The 26165-nt window shown below is 47.8% G+C and overlaps 1 protein-coding gene across 18 annotated transcripts; it reads right to left on the bottom strand.

The window, feature by feature from the left end:
- Window positions 1–1741: 1741 nt before the first annotated feature.
- Window positions 1742–26109, bottom strand: LOC308217626 (uncharacterized protein). 18 transcript variants are annotated; one of them, XM_080610808.1, is made up of 14 exons: window positions 25853–26109; window positions 25081–25162; window positions 12991–14611; window positions 12471–12601; window positions 11498–11675; window positions 10911–11061; window positions 10208–10275; window positions 9222–9295; window positions 7060–7200; window positions 6616–6736; window positions 5664–5799; window positions 4767–4970; window positions 4463–4549; window positions 1742–4051 (listed from the first exon to the last, which is right to left on the bottom strand). In XM_080610808.1, exons 3-11 carry the CDS (start codon window positions 14585–14587, stop codon window positions 5771–5773), a joined length of 2490 nt encoding a protein of 829 aa, XP_080466934.1. In that variant the 5' UTR covers window positions 14588–14611; window positions 25081–25162; window positions 25853–26109; the 3' UTR covers window positions 1742–4051; window positions 4463–4549; window positions 4767–4970; window positions 5664–5770. The 18 variants fall into 18 exon arrangements, with proteins under 18 accessions (XP_080466934.1, XP_080466922.1, XP_080466926.1 ...); XM_080610796.1 differs by having other exon boundaries at window positions 1742–3141; window positions 3987–4549; XM_080610800.1 differs by having other exon boundaries at window positions 1742–2001; window positions 2951–4549.
- Between the last annotated feature and the right edge of the window lie 56 nt (window positions 26110–26165).

A 26165-nucleotide genomic window follows, 5' to 3' on the forward strand; every position in this document is an offset into this window, starting at 1 on the left:
CTGCTGCCTCCAGCTGAAAAGGTGCCAGCACAGCAAAGAGATTTTCTCTCATCATCTGTCCCAGCGTACCGGTGGGGGAACGGTCTCAGGGCTCCGGTCCTGCGGCAGCGGGTCCTGCTGGCGCACGGACTGCGGCGGGGCTCTGCTGGCAGACAACAGTTGGAGCCGCTGTTAGTGGCAGGAAGATCCGATCCCATCCTCCCCCCAAGCTCACCCGAGTCAGCAGCGGCGGGACGGGTGCCCTCAGCATGGACGGCGCCTGCAGTCACGCCACTGTAGAGGTCGTTTTGCCGTACGGGCGACATAAGACAGGAGCGATGCGGGCTGGCAGGATCTCATCACACCCCAGGACCCCCTGTGCCCAACAGCCATCCCTGCAGCACCACGCAGGCCAGCACCAAGGGAAGTGATATGGGCCTGGCACCGCCATCACAGTGCCATCCACGTCTGCACCCAACCGTGCCTTCTGACGCCTGCATCCCTGACAACCTATGTCCCTGTGCCAGCTGTCTCCGTATCCCACCCACGTCCCTCTGCCACTCTCATCCCTGACAACCTGCGTCTCCCTGCCACCTGCGCCTGTATTCCACCCGTGTCCCTCTGCCACCCTCATCCCTGACAACCTGTGTCCCTGTGCCACCCATGTCCCTGAGAAGGAGTGTCCTACTGCCACCCGTGTCCTTATCCCACCTGTTTACCAGGGCCACCCGTGTCCTTATCCCACCTGTTTACCAGGGCCACCCGTGTCCTTATCCCACCTGTTTACCAGGGCCACCCGTGTCCTTATCCCACCCACATCCTACTCCCGTGCTCACCCGAGGCAGTTGCCGCGGGGAGGGGTGCTCAGACCTCGGCCGATCACAGTGGCCGGTCCGCCGTTACTGGCCCTTTTCCTCGTCAGGCGCCAAGCAACCTGGTCCCGAGTGGTTGGGAAGCGGGCGATCAGGCTGCGCCTGGGCCTGTACGAGGGCAGCCGCAGTCGGGGAGGGCGCTGGGGGAGCAGGAATCGCGCTGGAGAGCGCCGGGCCGGAGGGCGCCTGGCGGGCGAGCGGGACCGCAGCGCACAGCAGGCACCCCCCGCACTCAGCGCCGCTGCAAGCAGCAATCCCTGCAGCAGGCAGGCGACCGCCACCGACAGCGCCACTGCCAGCGCCGACGGCCAGCAACAAGGGCAGCGCCACGGGCCCGGCAGCGCCATCGCTCTCGATCGCTCTGCAGCAACGGCCACCGGCCCGGAGCGCGCTGCGGGAGCCGCGCGGCATTACCTCGGCAGCCGCCGCCTTCTAGAGCTCGCGGCCCTGCTCCACCGGCCCCGCCGTTCCACCCGCCTCCTACTGACAGCCCTGTGCCACCCCAAATTAGCCTGCGTGACCCAAGTGGTTGGTGGCTCTGTGTAAGAAGCAGCTATTTGGCCATAGACAGAGCAGAATCCAAACAGCTCTGGGGGTACCACGCTTTTAGTATTACTGTTGGGGTGATCCAGAGCAGAGTTTCTGTCTCTCCACTGTCTTTTGCACCACGTTTGTGCAGTCTTGCCCTCAAATTGCAACTGCTCAAAGGAGAGGCAAAGTGGAGGAAAACTAGTGAAATAAGAAGAAGAAACAGTAATAATAATAATAACTGTTGTTCAACCACGCAGCTGAGTTTGAACAAGGGAAGCAAGTACCCACAAGCAGAGGCTGCTGGAAAGCTACACCCTGTGCCCTGGCCCAGGAATCAAACACAGGGAAGACAGACGTGAACACAGGCTGTTTATTTTAAGTGTTATTATTTAATTGTTATATATATTATTATTTAATTGTTATTTTTAAGTTTGCCCTTGGTGGTGCAAAAAGGCCACTTGGCCTCAGCATCCCGGGAAGCAAGGTAGTACAACATTCACACCCAACTGCCTTCACAAGAAGCGTTCACAGTCACATCCTACCTTCTGTCTTTAAACAAACTGGCATTCAGCCCTGTGCAGTGTTCCCAAGGGTGTTTCCACAGCCGTGTGCACCTCACCTGTTAGATGAATTGCATGTCTCTTGGAGGCACGGTGACACAGTGCCCTGGACAAGCTGAGCCCTGTAAACAAACAGCGGTACCCACATTCCCACAGCTCCAGTAACAAAGGCCATGGCAGTCAGACCCAGTGAGGACCAGACAAAACTCCAGCTGAGAGGCAAAGAAGGAAATGAGAGATACTAGAAATAGCAGGGTGTGACGAATAGGGCAGCCTACCTCATTTAGACTTCTTATAATCAAAATGCACTCCCTTGAAGATATGAACTTTGATGAGGCTTTATCTATGAACAGGGAAATCCTAATTAGTGTGAAGACTACCACCCACTGATTTCATGTTAAATTCCACTCCTGTTACCTGCAGATTTCATTGCCAGCTTTTGCTAAAACAATTGCTGTGAAATTTTGGATAGGAGAACTACGACAGCTGAGAGTGGGCAAAAAAGGTAGCAGATGAGTAGCTAAATGGAAGCGTTCTCTGGGCAAGTCTAAATGCCCCAAGATGGTTTTGTCTGTGTAACCGATACAAATGAGAGTAACATCTGGGTTTTCCGAACTGTTCAGATGCAGCAGCTGAAGCACTCCTTAACTCTGCCCGAGTCTAAAACCCAACTCTCAGTCTGCACAGCGAGTTAGCAGACAAAAGTTCTCCTTTTTCAAAACTGTACTTAGTTAGTTACTGTTACTTAGTAGAAAATAAAGCTGGATTTCAACAGGAGCACCCTCCCATCGTAACTCTGCCTCCTTCCCCCTCAAAAGAGGAGAATAACAGACACAAAGAAGTTTTTGATCTCCTGTGTAGCATTCCTGTAAAAGCGTTTATGGTGTTTCAAGCAACTTGTACACAACATGCGACACAAAGGAGCTGGGTGGGATGTGATGACCATATTCCCAAAAAGGGAATGGTCATTCTTCAGGGGAGGGGACCCTGGCTGCTAAAATCACTTACTTCTTGGCAAGTGAGATGACATCGTGACACCAAGTAGTCCTGGCAGTTCTGTGTACTCCTGGCTTCTCAGCTGCTGCTTGTATTGTGCCAGAGATGCTCAGTGCTCTGTGTGCTGCTGTCCTTCTCTGGGTCCTGTGAGGGACCAGCAGAAGCAGAAGAACCGGTGCTAGACCTCCCAGGCAAGGAGTTATCTGTAGACACAAGCAAGGCTGGTTAGAGCAAGGGTACCCGTGGAGTGAAAAGTCTACAGAACTTCAAATTCAGCATTAGAATTACGGACTGGAGAACGGCAGCTATGCTCAGAAATGAATGTAACTTGCGGTTTGTAGGTCATTTTTGTAAAGAAGAGTGGCTTTGGTGATGTATGGTGACTTCAGAGGAAAAAAGACCTATTAGATCCTCCCTCTGCATCATACAGATACACGACCGCTCCCTCTGATTCTGGAGTAAAACATGTGAAGAAAGAAAAGTGAACTGTAATATTCCAGCTACAAATGCAAGAATCATGCAAGTCATGCAGACATCAGCGTTACCTGCGTAACTTCAGACTCTTATTCCAGCAAACATTCTTCCCCCCTCATCGTGTACATGCTAGTTAATTTTATAGAGAACTTGGGAGGATCTGACAGGGTACTTCCAAAGCACTTGGTGTTCTCTGTGGAGAAACATCATGATGACGTGACAAGAACAGAAGATACCTTCACATTCCTCTATTTCAGGAGGTCTTGATGCATCCAAGTGTCTCCTCAGGTAAGAAGCACATCAGCGCCTGCCCTGGCTGCTCTACAGTTTAACCTGTGCCTCTTCCATTCTGCAAGAACTAGGCTAAAATCTTTCCCTTGTCCTGCAGGAACAAGGGAAAACACCAAACTCATGATCAAGTCCTCTAAAACACCAAGTTCATGACCAGTCAGGCAGTAGAAGGTCCTTCCACTGTTCACCTTTGGCATGACGAACATAAGTAATCCCAAGCCCAGGGATGGGTCTGATTTTACAGTGAATGGCACAGCCGCCCGAGTGACAGTGAGGAACTCACCCTGAAGGCCCACTGCCAGTCACGACAGACCTGCCATGCCAGCTGCCAGGACATAGCCAAGACAACTGTAAGCAACAAAAAGGAATAATCAGTAGGCACCAAGGAATTCTTGCTGCCCAAAATGACATCTTGCCAGCTAAGGAGAGCACAGAGAACCCAGATCAGACAACCCATAAAGCAATTTATTATTGGCTCTTTTCTGTCCTAGCCACATGAATAAAACCCTGCAGGAATTCCTTTAGCTTTAATCTGCCTTCTGGGCTCAGACTTGGCTGCCTGCTTTAATAAAGAGTATGTGTCCAAGGCACAGAAAAACCCTTCTCCTCTTCATCAGACACTGTCAATTTAACTGAAAGAGGAGAGGGAAGGGCCAGTTCTTCTTTGGGAGGATTTAATGGGGGGTTCTTGACAAATTTGTCAAGTAAGCAAATATCCAAAAGCTTTTGCCTTCCAAAAGCCAGAAATAAATTACCTACCCCCAGGCACATATTTCTTTTGGAGTTGATTCAATCGTTTATTCCAAGCCCAAAGGTTTTCGGAGTTCAGATTCTCTCTAACAAATGCTGAGGGGAAAAAAAAGGTGATTTTTCTTCAAGGTAACTACAGACATAAGCCTAACCAGCCCTATTTCAACATGCTAAGCAAGGGACAAATGCTTTTGCAAGAGCCAATCCAGACATACATCAAAATAGATCTGATCAAGGCTCAGGGCATATCGAATGCCTGGTGTGGTCAGACGGAATTTCAAAAGGCAGGTCAATTATTAGCAAGAAAACCAACCTTCCCACTGGAAGGAAGAGGAAGAAGACAGACAGCATCGTGGTCCTTTTTCATTCGCAGGAGCCAATGCATCCAGTGCATCCAGAGGGGGCAAGGAACGGCATCTCAGATTCCCCTCCACCCCCCAGGGCTGGGGACTGGGGCAGCGAGTGATGGAGGCACCTTTCCTTTGGTGATGACCAGGGCTGGTTTTCTTTTAGTGTCCTGAAAGTGCAGAGAAATTCAATTCAGAAGATCTTTAGAACTATGCATATTGAGGCATAAATTGTTCAAATAGCCAAACTATCCTGTATTAAACCCGTCTCTCCTAACAGGTCAATCTCCCCAAAACACATAGAAAGAGATAGTCATTACTTTGCTTGCGAAACTGACTGGTGAAGGCTAACAATCTGATATGGATGTAATGCTGAAAAGATAAACAATAAAGCAGTGAAAAGAACACAAGCGGATCAGCCTACAAGGCAAGACAAAACTGGATGCTGAGAAGACAGACACTGAGTAAAGGGCTCCCCATTGAGAGAAACTGGCTCTCCCCATCACTTTGAGGTGGGTTTCTCAGCTTGTATCTGTGCTGCATATAGACAGGCTCTCAGGCGTTGAGATTTTCATGACAAGGATAAAGTGACTACTTATAAAAGGACAAGTAAAACTTCCCTCTAAAATATAAACGAGATGAAATTAGGTCTTGTGGAAAGATGTTAGCAAAGAGTTGAACAACCTCCAAAGCAGTTCAGCTCTGCAATAGCTTTGCAGACCTCAGAATTAAATCTCTATGAATTTTGATACCCAGATTTCTGTGACTGACTTTTTAATAGAACACAGGTTACCTTCTGATAATTTATTAAAGGAAACAGACATTGAAATGTATGTGAAATATCTAAAAGTTAGACAACCAACCTATAGCTAGTGTCACTGGGATGGATGGGGTAGGTATCCATGGGAACATTCTCCATTGAAACGTCTGTCAACAAGAGAGACTTCCTGTGCTTTAGGCTGCAGCGACTTCAAACTTCCTCAGACACTGGCAGCAAAGCTAAAAAGCCAAAGAGAGTCAATGTAAGTTTTGCAGAGAGGCAACGCTGAAGGTAAGCAACATTCCACCCACTTCCAACTCCTCCTGTGTGCATTGCAGTGCGGAGTGGTTATGTCCCAGTGGTCGTCTTTGTTCTGATTCAAAGCAGGCCATTTAAAAAGAATGCTAATCCCCATCCAGTCACAATTACATGACTTAAACACTTGCCCTCACATGGTCACAGTTTCTGTTTGTAGATCACTAGGAACTGGCACACTGTAAGGCACACACTGCAAGGCTTAAATCAAGAAACCTTCAGCCTCCCTGAAGCGTTTCCATTGCTGCACAGCAGCTCCCCTGTGGGCAAAGCCTTCAGCCCTCCAAACGCTGTCTCTGATGCATCCCAGCCTGGCCCAGCCCCTCGTCCACCCCCAGTTACAAGTGTCCTTCACGCTGGTACAATTTTATCAACCTAAACCCATAAGAATTCCCACAAGAATCCATTCGTTTTCAGTCAGCACAAACTGAGAACAACGCTGGTTTGTCTGCTTTTACCTGCCAGGTAAGCCACGCACTGGGTGTTCACCTCAAACTTGTCACAGTTCCTGTGCTTGTTAACCAGAGCTAGTAGTGTGTGTAAAACCCTCACAGTTCTTGCTACAGTGGTAGGAGAAGGGTGCCTGTACCCTAACAAGTGGGGTTAAAAACCGAATACTGTATTTAATGGTCAAGGCATATTTACGAAGCATTAGTATGTTCATTAGCAAGTTCTCAGGACACTTCACACGAAGGGTAAGGAAGCACAACTCTAACAGAAGATGCAAGATGTGTTCTTACCCTTCAGGAGGTATCCCGCTACTGCAAAGTTGAAGTTGAAATTCAACCCAACAAAATGGTCCATCTGCTTGCAGTGCCACTCGAGGGGTCTCCTGATCTCCATGAACACCTCTTCCGGGCTCTGACCAGGAAAAAGAAAACCCAAGAGCTGCTCATGATAGCTCAAGGTGTTCTTTTGACAAGTGACAGAGTAATTTTAAGAGCTTACACTGAAATACCAAGCACACCTTTGAACACAACACACCTGTACATTTCTGTTCCAGTTCAGAACGCAGTTACGTACATCGCAGTTTTACTCTTGGTAGTACCCAAGTGGAACAATTCCTAATGCAAATTGCTTCCCCAGTGTCCAGCAGGACGAGAGTTGTGGTTTTTTCCTGTATCAACAGATGGAAGTGCTCACACAAACCCAGTGTCAGTCAGAGCTGGTCGCTAACAGCTCACCTTGCCGTTGAATATTCGAAGGCTGTCCAGGGTGTGCAGATTCTGCTCAAGCAGGTCTGTACCTGCTGAGTACAGGTTTACTTCATCCAGCTGCAGCACTGCCATGGCTACCCAGAAGAGGGCCTTGTGCATCGGCAAGTCCTGAAGGGAAAGAGAGAAAGCCACGATTTTCAAGTCAAGAAATCCATCACTGAACATTAAATTCCTTAATCACATTCATTAATTTCATAGGCAGAGCCTGTTAATAAAGGACAACCAATGTAACGCTTGTGAGGTGGGCCGATGCCAACCTCATGAAGTTTAACCATGCCAAGTGCAAGGGGTCCTACACCTGGGTTGGAGCAATCCCAGGCACAGCTACAGGTTGGGCAGAAAAGAGATTCAGAGCAGCCCTGCGCAGAAGGACTTGGGGGTGTTGGTCGATGAGAAAACGAACATGAGCCAGCTTCAGTGTGCGCTCGCAGCCCAGAAAGCCAACCGCATCCTGGACTGCATCAAAAGTTGCATGACCAGCAGGTCCAAGGAGGTGATCCTGCCCCTCTCTCTACTCTGCTCTCCTGAGACCTCACTTGGAGTATTGTGTGCAGTTCTGGTGTCCTCAACATAAAAAGGACATGGAAGTGTTGGAACAAGTCCAGAGGAGGGCCACGAGGATGATCAGGGGACTGGAGCACCTCCCATATGAAGATAGGCTGAGAAAGTTGGGGCTGTTCAGCCTGGAGAAGAGAAGGCTGCGTGGAGACCTCTTAGCAGCCTTTCAGTATCTGAAGGGGGCCTACAAGGATGCTGGGGATGGACTATTCATCAGGGACTGTAGTGACAGGACAAGGGGTAACGGGTTAAAACTTAAAACAGGGGAAGTTTAGACTGGATATAAGGAAGAAGTTCTTTACTGTGAGGGTGGTGAGGCACTGGAATGGGTTGCCCAGGGAGGTTGTGAATGCTCCATCCTTGGCAGCGTTCAAAGCCAGGTTGGATGAGGCCTTGGGCGGCATGCTTTAGTGGGAGATGTTCCTGCCCATGGCAGGGGGGTTGGAACTAGATGATCTTAAGGTCCTTTCCAACCCTAACTATTCTATGATTCTATGAATCTTAAGGTCCTTTCCAACCCTAACTATTCTATGATTCTATGAATCTTAAGGTCCTTCCCAACCCTAACTATTCTATGATTTTATGAATCTTAAGGTCCTTTCCAACCCTAACTATTCTACGATTCTATAATTCTAACTTTGAAGGGAAAGCAGACACTAAGTTCACGGGTATTACACATGTGGAACAATCACAGCTTAAGGAGCATCTGCTACCTTCGAACGAGCTGTAAGGTTTTAAGGTTTTTTCCCATTCAGCTTTTGAAGAGAGGCCAGAGACGATTTTTTGCTTTAAAGCTACAGTATTTATCATTATGGCTTTTAATAACCCTGCCTTTCACCGAGATGAGGTATGTGTTTCTAAGGAAATGGTAGGACATTGCTAGTAGTCAATCCACCGAGCAAGGCCTCTTTCCACCAGAGTTCTGTTTACGGACACCACCTAAAGGGAGGTGAAAAGAAAGAAAACAAAAAGTAGAAAGGTGAACAAACCACTAGAGAAAAAACAATCAGCAAGTTCCTAATCAACAACAGGAAGCCTGCATCGGCATCGATTCCAACAAAATAGGTACGTCAACACACGCACCTCATTGCCCGTCAAGTTCCACAGCTGTATCAGTGGCAGTCCTGTTGCACTGTCATAATTTGTGGCCTGGAAACACAGAAAAACCAGAGTGGGCAGCAGTTCTGGTGTGAGCCGTGAAGGATGCAATGCCAGCATCATTCGCTCCCTATCAGACACCCCTTCCTATCTGTAGGCTGGAGGAAATGTAGCTCCTGCCACCAGGCAGCAGCTGGAACACCCTGTGGGCAAGTTCACTCTCATCACTCAAATCCATACCCTGGCTTTCTGCCCACATCACTCACAAGAGGGAACACGCATCCCTTCCCAGCCACACAGCCCTGAGCGGGAACTGATGCTACACCAGGAAGTTCTCATCAAGACCCTGCTCAGCAGCCAGACTTCCAGGCTCTGGCTTTGTTGTCTGTCTTCACACACACAGGATGGGGGGTGCACAGAGTCACAGCAGTAGTACTATCAGCAACAAGACTTTTCCCAACAGCTCCACGTACCTGCACCTCAAGGACTGCGCCTCTGGTCATCTCGCCAACAGCTGCGTCAGCTTCAGGGGAGAAGTGATCCTCATCTTGGGGAAGAGCAGGAGAAAACAAATGACAGTCACAGGCTTCAAAGGCCAGAAGGGACTATTAAGCTCACCTTGCCTGACCTCCTACATCCATTAGGCCAGCAAATCCTCACCCACTGTTGCTGAAACCAGTCTATTAAGCTGGAGATCACAGAAACATTATGCCTGCTGGGTTGCTGAAAGGAAGAATGAAGTGCTTTCTAAAGCCACTAGCTAAGTTAATATGAATTTAAGTGGCTGATGAATTAGGAGGCTTTAAAGATAGAAAAGTGCGTATCTGCGGTACCTTTCAGCGGTCATTAGTGTTTCGATCCTTAATAAACTAAGCTCAAGGGCCTCAGGGCTTCACTGACCCTGAAGACACTACTGACCCGCCTGACCCCCAGCTCCCACAGAAACCCCTTCCGTACAAGGCAGCTTTTTAGGCCCCCAGACATCAGGCATCTCTACCACCATGACACTCTGCCGGGGCTTGAACGGTAGCATTTTGAACACAGAACTATACACGTCAGTCACTTTAGTAGGAAAGTATCAGAGATTGGTTTAACACATTAAAACTAACTTCGCATTTACAGCTACTTTATGACAGAAGGTGGCAGAGTAGTTACAGCTACTTCACTTAATACACTGCCAGCCCTGCCAACTTGCTCTTTAGGAGAGTAATTCACCCTCTCCTCCAAGCCGGAAAGAGCCTGGACATTTATCATCTTTCCCCTGGAGTCTGACAGGTTCTGCCATGCTAGCACATTTAGAAGAATAAAATTCATTTTTTCCAGTCCTTGCTCTAGTCACACCAGAGCTGTGCTTGCAGTAGGAGACGGAAGGTTCAGGCACGATCATTGCTTGCCCACCGCTGGCACCCACTGACACTGCAGTAGGACCGCCAATAGTACTTGTCAGGAGCTCCATTACCTGCAAGAGGCACCACATTGTCCAGTAAAACTTCTGCTCCTTGGAAAGGCACCAATAAAAAGTCAGACCTTAAAGAAAAGAGAATTCATCAGAATAAGAACAGGGCTCTAAGTCACTCCTGTATTCTTTAAGGTGACATTGATTAATCAATTGCTGTAAGAGGGATTTAGTTTAACATTGATGACAGTCAAAAACAACCTCCCAGCAATCTAAGCAGCAGCAGCAACCCATTGTCTGATGAGCACGCCACGTTGGACTGGGCTCCAAGCAAAAGCCACCTCCACCATGGAGGCTTGACTGCTTTCCTCCCACCTCTGGGCACAAGCAACTATTTAATGGGCTTGTGTAAGAAAACCCTCATCCAATACAGCTCTCCCAGACAGTGGGGCTGGAGCATAGAGAATCCCAATCTTACTCCTAGCTCAGCAACTAACTACACCTTGGGGCCTCCCAAAGACATCCTTTTGCTCAGCTGCCATGCTGAAGTGACAGAAGTCACAATTTCCTCTTCCTTCCCCTTCAATAAAGCCTTGCGAGAGCTTGCTCTGCTGCCAGGGAACCCACCCCTGCTGCTGAGGCAAACCTTTCTACCAATTCCCACTTCAGCTCTGGAAAAACCCAGAAGGAATTCAAACAATACAGATGCCTCTGAAGAAGATTCGAGCCAGATATGGCCTCAGGCCATGGAAGAGGAGCTACAGACCTGATTGGTCTGAGTGTGTCAGCCTTCACTTTGGCATATCCTCCATAGTCCACATATCTGAGTTCCACTTCACTGGTCTCTTCAAAGTAGCTGATAACTTGAGCCCGTAGCCATGCCCCATCCAGGCCTGGAGCTGCGCAGATAATACCAACTGCGGAACATAAGGGTACAGAGAAGAAAGCTCAGCGGATTTCCAGAAATCAGCACTCCAGGCATTAGTTATGATGAATAACTCCTTTCCATGTGATGCACCCTCCACTTTAGACCATGTACAGACAGTGACACTACGAAGATGTGCGAGTAGCTCCACACTTTGTCAGCAAAAATATACCAGGTGCCAGGTAGATAAGAAATAACCCAAGACTGACTTACCTCCTTCCGAATTTCAATGTGCAACTATGTGGCTGGAGAAGTATTCAGCGATGAGTGGGGTGAGGAAGAACAGAGCTTAAAAAAAAGCCCAAATCAATAGAATAACCAACGAACTATCACACCTCATGCACTAGGAAACCTCCCAAGCCTAACTCAGGGCAGCAGGATTTCACATGACCCTCGAAGTTTCTTAAGTGAACGGTCAAGTTACTTGCCTTCTACTGGAGTTGGCAGGGTTGGAATTTCAGGTTGAGAGTAGCAGACGCACATCTGCTGCTCAAGGCTCCTCAGGACGTAGAAAGTGGGGTGAGTGTGCTGCTGCAGGAACATGTGCCCTGCATCAACTTGGTGCGCCACGACCACCGGCACAGTGACTCCATCCGGGAGGAAGAGCTGTCACGTGGAGGAAAGAAGCTCTCATTAGTGTTCACTGCAACTCGAAGTTTCCTTCACAGCAACTCCCTGTTCCACCAGCACCTCCTGAGGCTTACAGCCACGGCACTGTAGTATTTCACTTCTAAAGACTGCTTTGGATCAGGAGCAGAAGACTACCCATTGTTAACTGCATGCTGTTCTCAAGGAAATCACACTTGGGCTGGGGCTCATCTTGTTCCCAAAAAGACTATCAGCACAGAGCAGCTGCAAGACTTATTTACCCAAGAGATCAGTGAGCAGAGTCAGGAATGATGGGTCAAGCCATGCTGCACTATCAACGCTGTGCAACTTGCCAGGACTCCCTGCCCATGGAGGTTCTAAATATCAAGGTAATCTTCACAGGGATTGTCCAAGATTTGTCACAGAGGCCTTATTTTCAAAGTCCTTTGCCCCGGCTGCTAGAGAGCCACTGTGCCGGGCAGCTTCCGAGCATTACCGTGCTTGGAATACATCCAAAATGCCTTTCCTTTCCCAGCATAAATTCACTTCTCCAGAATAAAGCCTATCTTCACATCCAAGGAAACAGTTACGTGCACCGTTACTACAGGCACAATGGGAACAGTAGTGGAAGAACAGGTAGATAACCCCGATCTATTAACAGCTAAATCAGCTGGATAACAACCAGCCACACAAAATCACACTGAGTTTGAGGGCGTCTGTGAGCCAGCCACATGGATACAGCATCCTACAATGGCAGTGACCAGCAACAGCCTTCCGCCCCGACATCAGCATAGCCAGCAAGCTGGGACTCACCCAGGCAGTCATAAGGAGGGAATGAAGTGTCAGTGGTGCTGCTGGAAGTAGACCGTGGACGTTGGCATCAAGTTCAAGGAGCTGTGTCTCGCCAGTCAGGCTCAGTACTTTTTCTACTTGATGCGGGAAACCTGGAAGACAAAGTCCCACAGAAGGTCTGTAGCACAGATTTGGTGAGGACAACCCCAGCCTTGCCACATGAACCAATATAGATACCAGAAGCCTTCTGCACTACAGCAACAACTTCAGTTTTAGCAGATTGGCCATGTAACCTGGTAGGAGACCAACATGAGCTGATATACACCCCATAGCTCCTCCTGTAGGCCAGCTAACACTGGATCCTACAGAGAGATGAATTCAGAGAGCAAATGCAGACCCACCAGCACTTGAGGGCTAAATAGTCATTTCCTGGGGAAATTAAACACGAAGATTTATCTGCACATGTCCTGAAGCAGGAGGGTTACAGCACATAAAATGCTTGTTCACCGTGCGTGTGTAAGAGCATTTTCAAATCGCTTACCTTGTGGGCAGTCTCCATCTATTCCTGGTGCCTTGCTACACTCATTACATGGGTCTGGACCATTCTCTCGCAGTACTCCATTGCTGTATGGTACTTCATTGTCTTCAGGCAGCTTCAGAGTAGGCTGAGTCTCACTTGGGCCGGAGCTCTGCCCAGCACTTGTGTCTCGGGTCGCAGATAAACTACGTAACTCTGAATGCTGGCCCGATGCAACAGCCAGCACTGTGCTCTGCAGCGGGCCCTTCACACATGCCCCACCTTCACATGTGGATGTGCTGCACACAGAGCCCTCCCTAACCAAAGGCGCCTTTTCTGGAGAACCTTTGTGGTTTTCCAGAGGAGTCCGACCACCTCCTTGGGACTCACTGCACACAGGGGTCTTCATCTGACAGTCTGTTGTGGCTCCCTCAGTGGGGCTTTGTGTTAAACAGCTTGAACATGTAACATCCTGATCCTGTCCCTCTGTCTGCGGGGATGTCAGGACCGCAGCATCATTCTTTCCAGCAGCGTTCGTATCAGCTACTGGAGCTTCCTCTGCAAGCGTCTGATCACTGGAAACAGCACTTGCCATCTCCAGAGGTGTCTCAGCTTGGCTAGCAGCAGCCTGGCAGAGCTGAGTGGACCCATCACCTGCAGGAGCGGGCAGCACTCCCTCACTGCGGACAGGCTTCTTCTGCCAACAGTCTTTTGTGTCTCCCTCTTCAGGGCTGGATGAACAGCCACGTGTTAAACAGCTTGAACGTCTCACATTCTGACCCTGTTCCTCTGCCTGCAGGGATGTTGGTACCACACCATCACTCCTAACATTCTCACTGCCTACTGGAGCTTCCTCTGCAAGCATCTGATCAGAGGAAACAACACTTGCCATCTCCACAGGTGTCTCAACTCGACTGGCAGCAGCCTGGCAGATCTCAGTGGACCCATCACTTGCAGCACCCCACAGCACTTCCTCAGTTGCTGCCAAAATGACCTCGGAAACAATCCGTATTGTCGCTTGCTCAATTTTCTCAATGTCTTCCTTGCACAAACCCACTCCTCTAATCTTCTCTCTTCTCAATTCATCTCCTTTTGGCTGTGTGTCCTCCTCCTCCTGACACACAGGGACAGTACTGGCAATTGACCTGGACACGTCTTCTTCCCCTGCCTGCTCCGAACAGGCAGACTCCCAGGGCAGAGAAACACAAGCAGGGACACTCTTTTCGTCTTGAGATCCCGTTTCTTCTAGTTTTTCACTGTCGTTCTCAAGGGTGCTGGGCTGATTCGTTGTTACTGGCAAGTCTGGCGAGAGATCCAGCCTCTCATCAGGGTGACACATAACAGAGGGCATCGTCAACCCTGCCGTCAGCAGGGAGGTCGAGGTTTTGTTCCCTGTGTCTTCCTCTTCCAGCAAGGAGAGCTGTCTTTGAGGAACACATGGTTCTGTTCCTGGTGCGGAATCCTGCTCTGTCACTTCTTCCTGCTGCTCTGCAGGACCTACTGCTTCTTCATCTTGATAGGTTCCATGCTTTTTTCTATGGGAATAAATCCACCAGCACCCGAGAAGTGCCAGCACTCCAGGTACGGCATACGCGACGTAATTCCGGAAGCATAAAGGCATTTTAGAAAGTCTCAGCAGTTATAGCTAGAAGGAGAACCAGAAAACATGTTACAATAGCCACAGGGAAGGGAACAGGAAGACTAAAGCTTCATAAATGCCTTGAGGTATCTCTAGTAGTACGAGCAGGCTTGTTTTCCATTTGCTTTTTAAATTCACATCTCTGCTCTACAAGAGACCGCAGAACGAGATCCTTACCTAAGACCAGGGATCTCTGGACATTTCTCACCATTACAGTCATCAGTTTCACCTTAACCCCCCTTTCTACGCAAAGCCGTTTCACCTTCTTTCCCCTGCCTCCCCTTTGCTACACACACGGACAGCATCCAGCGCTGCAGCCTCTCCAGCAGCAGGCTGGGTTCAGAACACCGCTGGACCACCACTTTATTCCACGTTAAATTTCCTACATGGACAGCTGCTACTCTGACTTTTCAGCTGAAAGCTTTCTCTTTTACTCCGGCAAGCGTGTGAACCCTTCGCTGCCTGGACGCCACTGGGACTCATGTCCCACCCATGCTCCTCCATCTACAAGCCTCATCTAGGTTATATAAGGCAGGGCTGAGAGGCCTTCCCGTTCCCTTCAGGCAAGCCTGCGGCTGGCACACAGAGCTGAAGTTCCCTACATCCCCAGAACAAAGAGTGCAAAGGACACTCAGTTTATATTTTCACTGGGCAGGAATGAAAGCAGAACCCACGTGTCTGACAATGCTTACACACAAGAGGCTTTTCTCCAAACAGGCCCCAAGACTTTCACCAGTAAGCAACAAAGATAAAGATTGTTTTCAGGAGATAAAATCCTAGGGATGGAAACCACCCACTGGAAAACAGTATTATCTAGTTCCTCTTCAGAAGTAGAAAGGAGTATAAAAAGACGAGACAATCAAGTCAGTCTCTCGACTATGCTTACTCTGTCTCAACCAGAAAACATCTTGGTAAAGATCAGGGGGATGAGGACAAGAATGAACCCCCACACTCGCCTACCTTACTAAACAAAGGCAAGGACAGTCAACTTATTCTACTTGCTCGCATTAGGATCCCAGAGCAGTTTTAAGCCACCTCGTTTCTCTCGCCAGCACAAACAACCCTTCAGAAGACACATCCGTACTGAAGCACGAAATCAGACTCTACAACTCAAAGACAGTTCTAAAGCAGGTATGTTTATTACGGCGCCGGGTGCAAGGGGGATCGCTTCTCCTAACTTGCACCTCGAGAGGTTAAGCAAGCAGATATTTATTACACACAAACATGCATATTCATTAGGTTCGAGAGATCGGTGGGGAAATTACAATTAGTTTAGGTACTCATTATCATAACTCTCCTTCCTTTTGGTGCTTGCACACTGCTCTCCGATGGTTGTGGGCAGGGGCAGGGGTCTTCAAGATGAAGTAAACAGTCTTCTTCAGGGTGCACTTTTCACCTTCGGCACAGTTGGATGCCCCAGTAATCACAAAGGAGCTGAAACCAGCCATATCTGCAAGTTTCTGATAGCTGGCAAAGATTTAGAACAGTGGGACCTTCGTCCACAAAATTTATTGCCTCCCAAGCTAGCAGATGTTCAGGAGTCACTGTCTCCAGCCTAACTGATAATTAGAAGGATGGTCACTCATTAGAAGGACGGAAAGAAATAACTCACTCTTGTTAGCAAGACTACTAAATTCTGTTATCACACCACAGACTTACAACACAAATGTTGTTCTCTAGCTTAGACCTAAGTTAAAAGTATCTTAACCCTAGGTTTTCCAGGCACTTGCTTTCCTTATATCAAGCCCCCCCTTTTCTTTTACCTTTGCAAATCCTTTTGCTAGATAACTCCATTTTGCTCAGGAGTTCTGGCAAAGTATTTACCATTCCAACTAGTTGCCTAACCTTATGTCTTTTCCCATCTTCATAAACAGTTACAGACCTTTTACAATGCCAAAAAGAACACTAGCATGTTACAAGTAATCAGCGTTAAAACAATCATTATTACGATTCCTGCAACCAGCTGCCTCAGCTAGGAGAGATTAGGTAACCATGAAGTTAACTTTCTCCGTGTTTCTTCAAAAACCCAAGAGATACGTATCATCCTTGGTCATTGCATGAAATATTTCAGTTTATTTCCAAATTTCCTCCAGATCTGTTTCAATTCTGCCACTTTGATCTATATAGGAACCACTGATTATGGAACAAACCCCTCCTTGTGAAGCCAAAACCTGGGTACCACAGCACCTATGGTGCACGCGCCTTCCAGTTGAGGTAGAGTCTTAGGAGCATTTTCTCCACATAACCAATACTATCCTTTCCCTTCAGGCACGGGCCACCACTGAATTATGATACCATCCCTATTAATAGTGTGATTGTAATTTGAATAGTGACCTACACCTCTGGCATTTCTTTGTACACAGGTCTAATATTCTTAAACCCAGTCTCCAGATCTCAAAGGGTGAATCGGATAATCTAAACCTGTCGCTCTTGTCCCTAATATTCTTTTAACACCAACAAATATCAATAACCTTCTTTTCTCAGGAATTCAGAAAAATCTATTTGCCACTCTTGTCCTGGATAACTTCCTCTCCCAATTGTCCCAATTTGATTCCTATTGTCAGTTTTAGGATTATTCTTAAGACAGAGCTGACATTGTTCTGTCACTAACTGAACTATGGTGTATAGATTCCTTCCTATAATCTGTATATAAAGAGTTGCTACCCAATGAGTTTTATTATGTTCCTCCTGAACTAACTTTCAGAGGTGATTAGAGGGAATTACAATTCACCCATCAGGTATCTGACACCAACCCTCTTGGTTTTCCTGTCTTTTCAGATCTTCAATCAACTTTTTATCCTCTCTTGAATATCTAGGTTCAGATTTCTCAATTGTTAGTTTGCCATCAGGGATTCAGGACATGATTTCAGATTGTTCAGCTTCTTGTTTGGCTTCAAAATCGGCCAAATCATTTCCAGTTCTCTGATTAGGGTCACCTTGTTGATGCCCTCTACAATACATAACAGCTACTTCCTCAGGTAGCTGAGCAGCAGTTTCTGTAGCATGTTTAATCTGTTTCCCTTGTACATTCGAAAGTCCTCATTCTTTCCAGATGGCACCATGTGCATGACCACACCAAATGCATATTTAGAATCAGTCCAAATATTTATCCTTTTGTCTTTAGCCAATTCCAGGGCTCTCATTCTGCCTTTTGGGTGGAGGTGTTTGCGGGTAAAGGTTCAGCTTCTATTATCTGTGAAGTGGTGGTAACGGCATATCCTGCCTTTCGTTCACCATTTTTCACGGAGCTACTACCATCAGTAAACCAAGAAGCAAATCCCGCTGGCTCGAATATACAGCCTCTACAGTGACCAAGCAGTCATGTGTTAGCGGTTCTGTCGGTTGCTCCTGCAAAAAGGATGCTGGATTCACAGCATCAGTGACCACAATTTCTGTATCATCGTGTTCCACAAGGGTGGCCTGGTATTTTACAAACCATGAAGGAGACAATCAGTGGGCTCCTTTCTGTTCCAGGACTGCTGATACAACACGGGACACTAGCACAGTAATCTTTTGTCCCAAGGTGAATTTGCAAGCCTCTTCAGTATTCATGACAACCGTTGCCACAGCCCTTAGGCATCCGGGACATCCTTTGCTCGCTTCATCCAGCTGTTTCGAAAAGTATGCCACTGGCCTTTATAGGGTCCTAGTTTCTGAGCAAGGACCCCTCCAAGGCTATTCCTTGTTTTTCATAAGAATATAGCCAAAAGGGTTTGCTTACATTGGGAAGTCCCAGAGCTGGAGCTCTCATTAGCTCTGTTTCTGAATTTCTAAAAGCCCTCTCTGCTGAATCAGTCCATTCCAAAGAGGGAGGATTTCCTTTTAACAGTTCATATAGTGGTCTTACCAGAACACCGTAGTCACGGATCTAAAGTCTGCGGCATATGGTCATTCCCAGGAACATCCGGAGCTCCTTGATGGTCGACAGTCGTGGAGTTTGACAAATGGCTTCTTTTCTAACAATTCCAAGCTCTCTCTGTCCTCCTGTTACTTCATAGCCTAAGTAGGAAACTCAGATTTGAATTAGTTGGGCCTTTTGTTTGGATACCCGATAGCCATTCAGTCCCAGGAAATTCAATAATCCCACCATCCACTGGACACCTTCTTCCTTTGTTTCTGTGGCAATTAATAGGTCATCCACATATTGTAACAGAGTCCCCGTCTGAGTGGGTGGCTTCCGTGATTCTAGTTCTCGTGCTAACTGACTTCCGAAACTCGTCGGACTGTTTTTAAACCCTTGAGGTAATACCGTCCAAGTTATTTGGGTTTTCCTTCCCGGGTCAGGATTTTCCATTCAAATGCAAATAAATTTGGGGTTTCTTTGGCCAATGGTAAGCAAAAGAAAGCGTCCTTCAAATCCAAGATGGCAAACCATTTCTGATTATTATTCAATTTAGTCAATAAGGTATACAGATTAGTTACTACTGGATGAATATCCTCTACAATTTTGTTGATTGCTCTGAGATCTTGAACCAATCCACAACTCTTCCCATCATATTTCTTTACTGTCCAGATAGGAGTATCATATTCCAATTCACATTCAATCAGTAATCTATATTTTAAAATTTAACAATGATTTCTTTGATTCCCTTTGATCTTCTAATTTTAAGGGATATTGGTTTATTCTAATTGGGCAGGCCCTCCTCTTTTTATTTCCACTATAACAGGCAAAGCATTTTTCGCCGTACCTGGACCTTCAGATGCCCAGACTCCCACAGATATACCCGATTAAGGATTTCTTCTATTTCAGGGAGGTCTTCCTGTTCGCTTTTCTGTTGAATTAAAGATAAACTCAAAACTGTAATTAATTGATCGGTTTTAATTCTTAATTCCATTTTGCCTTCTTAAATGTTGCTTCTCACCCCTTGTGTCTTGTAGGACCCAAACCACAAGACGCCCCCTGCTTCTTGTGGGTGTCCACCAGCAGCCAGATATACACCTTTACCTACCATCCGTGCTCTTTACCTCGCATAGGACGTCTCCTTACGACTGATAGGTATCCCCTTTACCTGGTTCAAACATACCTGATGATTCACTCGGGATGGTCCTTGTCTGCCCCTGTGGTGATCTGAGTCAGTGGGGGAGTCCTCCCGAGAAATCTCAGGGGCTCCCAGAGGAGTCTCCAAGCTAACTGATAATTAGAAGGATGGTCACTCATTCAAAGGATGGAAAGAAATAATTCACTCTTGTTAGTAAGACCACTAAATTCTGTTATCACACCACAGACTTACAACACAAACATTGTTCTCTATCTTAGACCTAGAGTTAAAAGTATCTTAACCCTATGTTTTCCAGGCACTTGCTTTCCTTATATCAGTAGAAGGTTAGAGATGTTTGCAGCACAACTTTCACAGAGAAACCAGATAATTCATTCTCAAGGTCCGAGAGGAGAGTTCAGCAGGCACTTGCTCCAGATTTCCAGGGCTTTCCACACACAGGAAGGCCTGCTCTGAGGGCAAGCTGCTTCCAGTCCCTAGAATAAGAGAGACAAGGACAGTTCCCAAATGATGGAGCCCACATTCCCTGCAGGGACGTTCCCCACAGTGTTGCTGGTCCCTGCCTCTTCTGCTTCCCTCCTGCTCCAGCACTCGAGAGGTTATGCTTCCAAACCCCAAAAGCAGTGGAAACCGAGGCTGGAATTAAAGACAAGCAAGCAAGCAGGCAGCCAAATTGGAAATGCAGCTTCAACAGCAGAGACAGGATGACTCTGTGCAGATCCTATAGTTACTGATAGAGCACTCAGGAAATAAATCCTACCTGGGTGAAAGAGAACTGGACAAGGCTGGCAGAGTTCAAACTAAATGGGACCACGTGGGCTCTTAAAATTTTCCATGCTAAAAATAACCAGTAGCACATGCTCTGCCTTATAGGAGGCATAGGAACGGGAGTTGACAAAACCCTAAAGAACTGGAGGCCACACCTTTAAAAATCAGTTATTGCACAGAAACACTTATTCGACCTACCCTTGCCATCAGGTGTGTTTTCCCTGAAAGCTGAACCGGTGCCCGTGTCCCCAGGCTGCAGGCCCTGGCACGGCACACTTTGAGCACCAACCAGGCTGTATAGCCTTCCTATATACCTCTCTCTTTGGTGGGGCAAGCAACCATCACCCAGAGGTGGGGGCCACCAAACATGACTCAGTAGCTGCAAGCACACAAAGACAGGAGCCAGGCAAGCAAAGTCTCATCTGGATGGCACTTTTGAAAAGAACTGAACAGGTAAGTGTCCCTATACTTCAATAATTAAAGGTAAGGGTTGTGCATCAATTGCTGCTGCTTCAAACACCAGTACTGCGAGACAAGAACAGCAGGAGACTCCCCTTAAGCAATACCACCTTTTCACAGCCCAGTTAACACAGGCTCCTCTGTGAATGAAAGCTACAGTGAAGCCACTCCACAACCTTGAACTATTTAAGAACTAAGTCCTACGTCCAGAGGGGTAAATTATGACATAGGTAAAAGGCTGAAAAAGCTGGTTGTTGGAGAGCTAAAAAGTAGGACTGTGGAACAACAAGTGCTACCACCCCCAGGCTCTCTTATCTCCAAGATAAAAACCTGCTCTTGATGTTCCTAAAAGAGCTCACCCCCCACCTCTGCAGCTGAGGCTGCTTTGCTGATGGCCCAGGCTTTATTGGTATTTCATCTTATAGTCACTTCTTCTGTATCCTTCTCACACTCCAAGCACCAAACATTGGCCCAGCACAGCTCCACACTCCAGCAGCACCACTTCTGGCCCAAAGCAGAACCCCAAAGAGTTTCTATGTTATACTCAGTTTACAATGCAAGTATCAGCCTAGTTAAACTGCAGCAGGCTTTTTCCTGATGTTTTGGAAATCACCAAGGAGCACTTGTATACACTAACACCAACCACCAGCAACCCTCCCAACAGGCACTGATCACCCCTGAGCTCATCACTCCTGCTACACAACTCATCACAGGCTATCCTCAGTAGTTAACATTAACCCTGACTGTCAAGCTCCTTAATGCATGTTCTACCCTATTACCTTCCTACTCCAATCATTTCATCATTTATGGTTTCCTCCCAGTGAATCCTCTATTACAGACACCACTTTGCCAGAAAGGTGTCTCAGATGCAGAAGCAGACTTCAGAAACTGCTTTTGCACCACTTCACCAATAGCACCTTTATCTTTCTTGGCTGTTCCTCAGAATTTGGTGGAAGCTTGTTGCTGGCTTTTTTTATTTTGCCAGCTTTGGTGTCCTCTCCAGAAACAGTCAGCTCAAATGTTCTGCCTCAAACCATCCAAAAGGGTTTAGCCCACAAGCCAGAGGCCACACGGCCTTTCTGTTCTCACCCAGCTTTAAACTGCAGTGAAAGTCCTCTGATTGAGGCTAAGGCACTCTGTGCACAGGTACCCCTGACTGGGGAATCAACACCACTTCTAAAGCCAAGGGGGGCTGGAACTGATGATCTTTCAGGTCACAAACAACCCACTTAATATCACTTGTTGGGGCTCTTTCCAAACAGCTACCTCCTCAACACACCTTCCAGTCCAGACTCAACTCTTTTAAAAGCATCCTCTACGATACAGGCAAAGCAGAATTTCACAGAAACTACATCCAATGCTTAGCATTTTCCATTTGCTTCTCCACAGTGAAGCTCATGCAGCCCTTGCTATGGGCAGTAGTGGACTGTCCACTACAGGGCAGCTTGTAAATTGAAATTTCAAAGCAACCAGCTACGTCAAGTGCCCAATATCCAGATCAATTCCCACAAAACAGGCATGTACAACACTCTGGAGCAGAGACTAAAGAAAGCTAAGGCTTCCAATATTCTCTGCACGCAAGGCAAGAACCAGACTTGCATTTTCAAGGAGACAGACTGGCAAGGTTTAAATCACAACACGCTGATACCACTGTTAAGAACAGCGAGAAAAGAGGCAGCACCGACACCAAGCAGGTATCTGGAGAACAGCATCAAGACCTACTCACTAGATTTACTGTGCACAGCAATGAGAGCCTGATAAGCAGCTCCTCAAAACAAAAGCTGCACTAGACATAAACAGAAAGCAAGGAGTAGTGGTTTTCAGTTGGAAGTCTTGTGCCTGAGGCTTGGCTTGCTGAGAGCAAGTAGCAGAAGCACCCACAGAAGAAGAATAGCAAATATTAGTGGAAGAGGCACTTTATATTCCTCTGCACTAGGAAGGAACTGCAGAGGCTCCAGAGAGTCATCTGGACTGAATGAGCAGGGACATAACTGGTATGCACTGAACCAGCTTGCTAAGAGAAGTTACACAACATACTTGAGACTGATGAGAGGCCTGTTTCACTTTGATCTGTATTACAGTAGCACCGACGAGCCCTTGCCCAAATTACACCAGGGGCTGTTCTCAGAGACAGAAAGGCTTCCCCTCAAGACTGCAGGCTGCCTCCCTGCCTCGGCTTTGGCAGCCCTTCCTTTAAAAAGCAAAGCCAAGGCAGATTAAGTCACCTTCCTATGGTCACATCAAGATGAAGGAAAGACATGAATGGCAAAGAGGTCCTCCAACTCGAGAGACAGGAGCCCATTCTCTCACCAGGCAAACAGAACACTATACTCCAACTTGGAATACTTTAGGGAAGTGACGTGCAGATTTCTTTCCTGCACCCCTGAACACCCAAATATTTTCCTTAACCCTGCATTTCAACAAGAAACGGAATACAAGTCCCAGCTAATAACAAACAAGGCCCTAAGGTTTATGGAGACACACACTCCAATCCTCATTCCATATTCCCAATTCCCAGATTCATCCCTGTGCAAAGCTAATGTCCCCAACACAAGAGGCACATGCAGATCATGAGCTTTTGCCAAGAACTGCTGCTATTTATACACAGGAGTCAAAAACCAGCCACAGCACATGCTAAAAGTTTCTCATCCTCATTGCCAGGTGGCAGCAGAGGTCAAAGGCAACCGGCAGCTCTTCAGGTCTACCAGCAGTGATTTGTCTGCTGAGGGAAGGATTTTCAATGATCTTCCATGAAATACTCAGCTCTGCCTGCAGTAAGGTACACGACCCACAAATTCAGGGCCAGCTTCTAGCCAGGAGCAGCAAAGTGAAACAGAATCCATGTAGCGGACAATAAAACCCCACAGTAACACAGCTTAAGACAATCATCTCCAGAAGCAGCCAGTGACACTCAAACTTGTCATCACCTTCAGCAAGCCCTACGAGAAGCAAACTCAACAGCCTTCATTTCCAGGAAATATTAAGCACCTGCTGAATAAAACAGCTTCTTCCAAGTATCTGAAAGAAGCTGCCTGAAGTTAATCATCACTTCATGAAGTTTAACCAGCCATCTGCATTCACAGCACTGTAGTTAGAAAACAGGATTTAAAAAAGCCTGTCATTAGAACTGAAAGCTTACACAATCAAAAGTAATTAATTGTTTTAACTTTTGCTACTGCTTCTAAAGGTTGCCTCGGACAGCTCATCTTATTACAGTCTCCCTGGACACTAGAAATATGTTAAATAACTGACATCAGGTAAGTGCACATGAAAGATGAGAGCCACGGATAAGTGCAGTTTGTTGCTTTGAAAGCATTATGCTCTTCAGCTAAACCAGCACACTCCACTGCTGCACAAGTATGCATGGACATACGCATGGACTGAGAGTCAGGCTTCTTTGGCCTGGAGAAGGCTCCTGGGACACGTTACTGCAGCCTTTAAGTACCTTGCCGACAAGGAATCTGGAGAGGGGTTAGAACTGGATGAGCTTTAAGGTCCCTGCCAACCCAAACCAGGCTGGAATTCTATGATTTAGTGCACTAGCAGCACATGCAAGCAAACCAATTAATCAAGAACTAAACTGTGCCATCAAGATACATGCAGAGAAGCTGTACTATCCTGTATCAGGAGCACAGGTACACACCATTAATAGATGACAGGTACCATACAGTGCACAGTATCTCCACCCTTTGCTCAGTTAGCTCTTTAAAGAATGAAGAGTTGAAGTGACTTGAACCAGGTCACACGGCAAGCCCTGGAGGAAGAGCAAACTCAGCTACACTGCTCCAACAGCTCCGGTCCATGTGCTTCCAAGAGAAAGCCATCCCTCCCTCACGAGTTGTACCACACTCCAGCACGCCACATGCTCCTCCTTGGCTACACCGCACACGCACGCTGGGCTGCAGCTCAGTAGATCATTCACAGGACAGGAGAAAAAGAAAGCTACCATCTACCACTACTGCCTTCCCCAGCAATAAGCCATTTCCTTTCACCTGAGACAAAGTCCACAGAGGCTCTGATAACACTCAGCAGGCACAACCACCAACCCCACAGAGGCAGCACAAGACCTTGTGAACATGCAAAGCCAGAATTACTTCCATTCTGCAGCCCCTTACTTTCCTGTAGCAGACTGGCTGTGGTCAACCACACCTTTTGCTGCTAATCCTTACTACTGCAGATAACTCTCAGTAAAGGGTGCCCTCACCAAGGTGCCTATGCATTTTGCATTCCCTGCTTCATGATACAACTTACCGGACTGTGTGTGATAAAGCGCTCAGCCAGGCATAGACCAAGCAGCCCCATTCTGGAACATGAGTAACTCGGATCTCACTCGCTTCAAGAAGGGGGAAGAAGAATGAAAAACAAAAGATAAAAGTCAAACAACAAGGCCTCTTTCAGGGAGCAAGGCTACTGAAACATTCCTTCCTCAACAGCAATACAAGTTAATTCCTTTGCTCTCGAATGTGTTCCATGCTGGCTTACAAACAAGCAGAAGTTACTGCACTATACGAAAAGCTTGCTAATAACAGTTTTTCTCAATCGTTACCATAACATAAGCAAGCCTTGCCCTACCAGACACACAAGAGACAACACAAGGCACCCTTAATCTTTACTACCTCGTCTGCCACTCTTACGTCATCTCCCGCTTTCCTTTCTAAGTAGCTACAGGAGAGTTCATAGCGAGAGCGAATCACATTTAACACCAATTCACACACTCCTCCGGCCTGCACAGCCGCTTCCCTCAGCAATGCCCAGACTTTGCTATTGGCAAGTGGGAAACAAGCAATAAAAACCACCTAAAACCAAACCTACCACACGTAAGACCCCAAAACTACCACAGGCCACTGAGGAGGCCTTGGCACCCCCCTGCCTGCTACACCGCCCGGCGCACAGCACCCCTCAGCTGCTGGGATTCTGAGGCCCGCTTCCCGCCGCAGCCCGCCCCTCAGCCCTAGGACCCCGGTAACCAAGAGCCCCACCCCCGCCACGGGTGACCTACGGGCTGGACCGCGGCGGCGCTGACCTTGGACGTGGCGGAGCCGTGCGAGGGCCTGAGGAACGGCTGCCCACGGGGCTGACAACGCGGCAGCAGCACCCCGGTCCCCTCAGCCCCACACCGAGCGCTGCCGCTGACAGCTCGCGGCCCGCTTCCCGCCACTGTCTGCGGGGCCTGGCAGCGCCCCGCCGCGGTACTCGCGGTACTCGCGGCCTGTCCGGCGCAACCCCACGCTCCCCACGCTCCCCGCGCCGGGGCCCGGAGCAGCTCCCGGCGGCGCAGCATCCCCCGGCCCCGCTGCCACCGCCCCGCCCACGCGCAGCCCGGCCGGGCCTCCGGG

This window comes from Psittacula echo (assembly GCF_963264785.1).
Source record: "Psittacula echo genome assembly, chromosome: 1".
In the NCBI taxonomy this organism is placed as follows: Eukaryota; Metazoa; Chordata; class Aves; order Psittaciformes; family Psittacidae; genus Psittacula; species Psittacula echo.